General features: G+C 30.9%; 1 protein-coding gene across 1 annotated transcript; it reads left to right on the top strand.

Annotated features, from left to right (window-relative positions):
* The first annotated feature begins 156 nt into the window (after positions 1-156).
* LOC123718767 lies at positions 157-4,694 on the top strand. Its single transcript, XM_045675545.1, has 4 exons — positions 157-211; positions 477-538; positions 3,560-3,873; positions 4,167-4,694. The coding sequence occupies exons 1-3, from the start codon at positions 194-196 to the stop codon at positions 3,840-3,842; spliced, it is 363 nt and encodes a 120-aa protein (XP_045531501.1). The 5' UTR covers positions 157-193; the 3' UTR covers positions 3,843-3,873; positions 4,167-4,694.
* Positions 4,695-6,000: the final 1,306 nt, after the last annotated feature.

Raw genomic sequence — 6,000 nt, 5'->3', positions numbered from 1 at the left:
GTTCCTTACACCATAGTAAAAGACCTTTCTAAAACGGCCGGGTTGCCGGTTAGTAGGGATGAACTAAGGGGCAGAATTATGCAATTATTGGACTCAAGTAAGCCATATATAAGCATGGCAATGGACTGTGGTGAGTATACAGACAGCAAGTGTCAGACTAAGTGTAGCTAATCAGTCCAGCCAATTACGCAAGATGTACACAAAACTCGCTGTAAGTTCAGGCTTTTTGCTATCAGTGTTAATCTTACTTTTATTTCTGTGCTAAACATACTATTAATAATATATAGGCAATCGATCTGCTCGGTGCCAACATGGTCATCTTTCAAACATAATTATTTCCTAGGAATCATTACGCATCAACTAATCTGTACTGAGTAACGGACTATAGTTTATAAATTTCCCAGGTTCACATTTAAAGTTAACAAAAGTACTTATAAATAACGGTATTTTAGCATTAAATACATTTGAATTTTCAGCTCTTCACCCTCTTAGTCGCCGTGGCCGTGGCAGTGCCAACACCAGGAGGCTTCGGTGGACAGTAAGTACTCACAAAACTATCAAATTGAAAGCAAATCTGGCTTCAACGACTTTTTGATGTTTCATTAAGTTCATGATCAGTCATTTCGCGTCAATTACATGTTTACAATCTCCTTCTAATTATTCATAAAATATATCTAATTATTTTTAATTTAAAAGATAATTGTTTTCATAATTATTATTCAAAATGTTATATATGTACTTAATACATTACAAATGGAAATCCAATTCGTGATCAAAGGTTGATCGCTTATTTTCTTTAAAGCACTTTTTTAATAGCCGCGTACCTTCATGTAAAATAGACAATATTGTACTTGAAGATTTTAAATAATTGTCATTGGACAATACATTTTGAATTATGCTTAATATATCAGAAAGGCAGCTGTTATATAAACATACTAAATATCGTTATGATTATATTTAAAGTTCTATAACCTATTAATTTGATTATATGTTTTTACTTAAGTACGAAAGAATAAGTAATAAACCACAACTATCTTTAAAGGTACTGGAAAGGACTGTAAAAGTTGTATTAATAATAATGCACGACTGCACATTAAAAATTTATAAATCGATTTTTATACACTAGAAAATAATGCAAAAGATATGTAAAGTCTAAAAGCGCAAAAAATTTGATTTCAGATTACGTAATTTGCAAAAAAATGTTGCTTTCTGCACTGTTTAATATAAGTATGCGATACCGTAATTAAGATATTACGTATGAATCGCGAAAGGATTTAAATTTTGAAATCTTAGTAGTGTAACGAACAGCCAATCTCAAAAAATAAAATAAATTATAAATGTATTGTGATGTTATTAATTTATATCATTTTATATAACGATTCATCCAATGTGGCTTTAACAGCAAATAGTCATGTCAAAAGAAAATAATTAAAAATCTACTGTTACTAATATTACGCATTTTGATGTGACTAAAGCTACAGACGGAAGTTAGTGGCACTAAACTGTCTTGTCTATATGCAATAATTGATCTGCATAATCCCAGTGAAAGGTTTGCTTTCGAAGCAGCCTTTGTTTATTAATGTCGGCTTATGTAACGATAATCGCTAAGAATTATAAATACTATGAAAATTTTAACATTAACTATTTATTTAGTCAAAGAGCTTTTCATTGGTTTTTCGCATGAGTTATGCAATTATGATCGAGAGCGAGCGTGGACGTCTCGCTCTGTACCGGTTTATGGGGGCAAAGGGTCTAGCTATGTGTAGGCATATAAAATAATGGAACAAGTCTGCCAGACGCGTGGTAGACCCTGAGAAATCTACTCTTGATTTCGGTTAAGTTTAGGTAAATAGAAATTTTAATAAAAAAATATTACAATAATCGATTATATGAGAACATTATAACTTCATTATTTTGGGGTTGCTTGGTGAGTCTAAACTTTTAACAGTATCAGGCAAGTTAATGAATATGTGTGTGACGTGTATAAATAAAATACTCATTATTTAGATGCCGAAATCGCTTTAAAGTTGTGTAATTTCTATGTATTTATAAAACATATATTTAGCTAATCAAATACGCTGCCAGTATTTTCGCAAACTTGTCTAAAGGGATTCCTTTTAATAGAATATTCTAGTTATTATATTTTAAGGTTAGTTATTGTTTTTTGTTTTATTAATTAACGTTAGCTGTTGGATTACTTAATATAATTTGTTTGTATGTTACAATTTAGTATTACACATTTTAGTATGTTATTGCTTAGGATAAAATTATATAAATTTACAAAATACATATGCAATTTGAGTAAGACTTTAACAATGCCTGTCAAATTAGAGCAGACGTAGACAAGTTAATATTATAGTACTTTATAACAAAACATTCACTTGTTGCGCAATAGTCTGTATGAAAATGCTGATGTTAATTGGTTTGTAATTACTTTCATATCAAGCTTCTAATTAGAGTACTTTCATCTGTAATTTTATTTTTAATTATAAAACAATAACTGGACCTTAGGTTTCTGTACCTATTCTAATAGGCAAGTAGATGATCAGCCAACTATGACGGTTTCATGATATTTCCTTCACCTTACGAGCGAGTGTTAAAATCAAAAAACCACATAAACAGATATGACCATTGGTGCACAACCGGAGTTCGAACTATGACCTTAGGGATGATAGTCGCACGCTGAATCTAACACTGCTTAAAGATATACATATCTTTCCTACATTGGTCTTATTCATAAACGTACCATTTGGCTGAATAAATATATTCCCTTGTTAAACATAAACTGACACATGAGAAACATTAATAGCTATTAGAGATTTGTTCTATTTGAGGTGATCTGTAAACGAGTAATATAATTTTAAATCATTAAAATCCTCTATATTGTGCTTTCGTAACAAGGTTTCCTATCGTTCCTGAAAGTGCCGTTTATGAATATAACCTACGAAACATCACTCTTAAGTAACCTATGTCTTTGATTTGGGAACCTCTGGAAGATTTTTTTAATCGTACATATTCTTGTTTTATTAGGTCATAAGCACAAGTCTAGTACTTTATTACACAATACTTGTTGAATGCGATCGCTTTCTCCAAAGTAGTGAAATGGACAATTTTCTTGCGCGACAGAGTTACTTAACTCGATGGTGTCCTAGTTTTCCATAACTCTCTTGGTGCTTTGAAATGTTACCGCGTAATAATGTAGCGATTAGACGATTTCCGTACTAAGTTGTTTTTCAATAGCTTCCTTGTTAAAGACGTGAAAGTCTTTAAAACATAGTGGCTAATGTGTAGGCATAATACAAGTTATAGAATGTACCATTGTCATACAGATATTTTTAAACTTTTAAGTAATTGCAAATTTAAATTAAAATGTCTTATTAATCAACATGTTTTAAAACGATTGGATAACGAGGCGGAGATAAATAAATGTTCAATAGTAAATAAAGATTTGGAAGTTTTATAAAAAATGGTTATGAGATTTAAGATATTTCCACGAAATGAAATTCCAAAGCTAAGTGCTGTTTTATTTAACATACTTATCATAGTACAACTTTTACAGCAAGCACGTGACCATCCACGTACCGTACAAAGTACGCACCATCCACCATCATCATGTCTCCAAGGTACCGGTGCCAATCCACGTGCCTGTGGTAAAGGAAGTGCCTGTGATCAAGGAAGTACCTATCTTCAAACATGTACCAGTCCCCGTGATCCAGCACGTACCATACCCGGTGATCAAGAAGGAAATCATAGAGAAGGAGGTGATTGTGCCTATCCATCACCATGAAGAGCACATCTCCCACGGATGGGAGGGCGAGTCGTTGTCGCACGGCTGGAACTGAACGTCTCTGTTAATTAAGGAATTAGTCTAAGGTGAGTAATTCAATCCCGTAAAATATTTTTGTTGTTGCTTATAGACTCTACATAATTGGCTTATAAAAGCGTTTATTAGCTTTAGGCTAGCTAGTTTTGTTTCAGTTAATTTTCATTTTACAGCAAAAAATAAGCTTTATCATGAGTTTGACAATGTTATCTTATTACGAAATTCTTCGATTTCCGGATAAATAGTCTCGCTTTGGGTTCATACCACAAATATTACTATGGCACTAGTATCAATATGGAATTTATTTAGATAAACCTCGTAAATACTAATTCATTTGTTTCAGATAATATTAAGAAACCTCAACTCATCGTCATTGTAAATACAAACAGTATTACTTATATACGGAAGTGTATGTATGTGGAACATGAAGCCGTATTTTCGTTCAATTTTAATTAATCACAAAAGACATAGTTTAATCTATTTTATAGATTGTTTTATTCACGTCAGTGTTCTTTTTAAGATGTGATTTGTTCGTATTAATTCTTTTTTTTAAAACATGTATAATAATTTTGATCTTGGACCTTTTTGGCGCCTAAGTTTCAGCACCGGGTTTCAGGCTCTTTCCCTCAGATGCAATGTCTCTAGACCATCAGTCGTATTTGGAACAACTTAATTTGTTTTTCACTTTTATTTCAACTATACATTCTATTCGATTCATAATAATCAGAAAGTTATACGGCTGCAAATTTGTAAAAAAATCTGTACTGTGATAAATGTAACTCGATTTGATAATTGTAATGATTTTGGATACCTTGCTTAACACATTTGTATATACAGTAACCAAAGAAAATAAACGATGAATATTTTTTAATACCTGTTTTTAATTTCTCCATTTTAATACCACATATAATGGGTAATAGAATTCTGTATTTGTTTCGTTAACATTGCTCAGGCGTCTGTGATTCGGAATCAACAAGAACGAACCCATCATGTGTTTTACAACGACACCACTGAGTCTGGCAGTTAAATTTTTTACTATAAAATGTAGTATATAAACTACGACTTAAAGCATTTCCTACTCGTATTGGATATGCAAGTCCGGTTTTTGTTTCACTTTAGATATTTTTTCTACTTTACATTAATACAATCCATCCTCCAGTTACAATAACTTATTATTATTAGCCTCCTATATTAAGTCTCGCTTATCTGGAAAAGTTTAGTGTCCACTAATGACATAAAAAATAGTTATGTAGTTAGTACTTCATTATAAGCTGTTTCTTCAAGTCTGAGGTCTAATTTTGTAAAACCATAAGACTAACTGAAAACTTAATTAAATCCGTAACTTTAAACACATCCTGAAATATTTTGGATATAATTTATATAAAATGTAGTAAATTAGTTAAAATATATTAATATTCAGGTCATCATATTTTATCAACTACCTTCGAGCAAATACTAAAATCTTTTACATTTAAACCTTGACAGACGTGCTATTGATAATTTTAATACCAATAACTTTTCGTTGTAGTTAGACACATAGTTATAATTAGGGATGCATCGATACGCCTTTTTGCCGATACGATACCGATGCCGAGACTCTTGATACCAATCCTGATACAAGCTTATAGAATTAAAATTAAATTGAGGTAAAATATATCAAGTTTGGTCAAAGTTTTTAATTTTTATTAAAGATATAAACAGTCACAAACTTTGAATAAGATTAAAGGTTAAGTTATATAAAATTAAGAATTAAGAGTAATAATTAAATTAAAATAAAAAATGTGTGCGTGTACTAGTGTGCACACGTAAGAAGTGAAACTTTTTTATGACCATATTTTTCGAAAAATGATCTCCTATATGCAACCTTACAGAAATTGGTTAACTAAAGTTAAATACATAAAAAATACAATTATTTCAATTATTTTTACCTTCTTAGTACTATTATTATTAGAGAATTTCATGAAGAAGAATTATTACAATTCATGATATTTGTTATTAATGACTTCGAATCTCTTTGAATCAACCGTGGTAGGGACAAGAAAAAGATGGCGCGTAATGGAAAAATGTGACGGTATTTTTTTCCAACGCCGAAAAAGAAGTTGCACTTCAATAAATGTTAATAATTAAAATTAACATTGATAATATTTTTGTAATTCTGTATTTTATTTTATTTCTTA

This window comes from Pieris brassicae, chromosome Z (assembly GCF_905147105.1).
Source record: "Pieris brassicae chromosome Z, ilPieBrab1.1, whole genome shotgun sequence".
Lineage (NCBI taxonomy): Eukaryota > Metazoa > Arthropoda > Insecta > Lepidoptera > Pieridae > Pieris > Pieris brassicae.
The sequence above is the reverse complement of the archived record's forward strand: the minus strand, read 5'-3'. Positions and strand labels throughout refer to the sequence as shown.

Bases quoted from the DNA above. Each gene is read 5' to 3' on its own strand.
- LOC123718767 (XM_045675545.1), top strand. The intron at 539-3,559 runs GTAAGTACTCAC...CAACTTTTACAG, and splicing joins CCAGGAGGCTTCGGTGGACA to CAAGCACGTGACCATCCACG.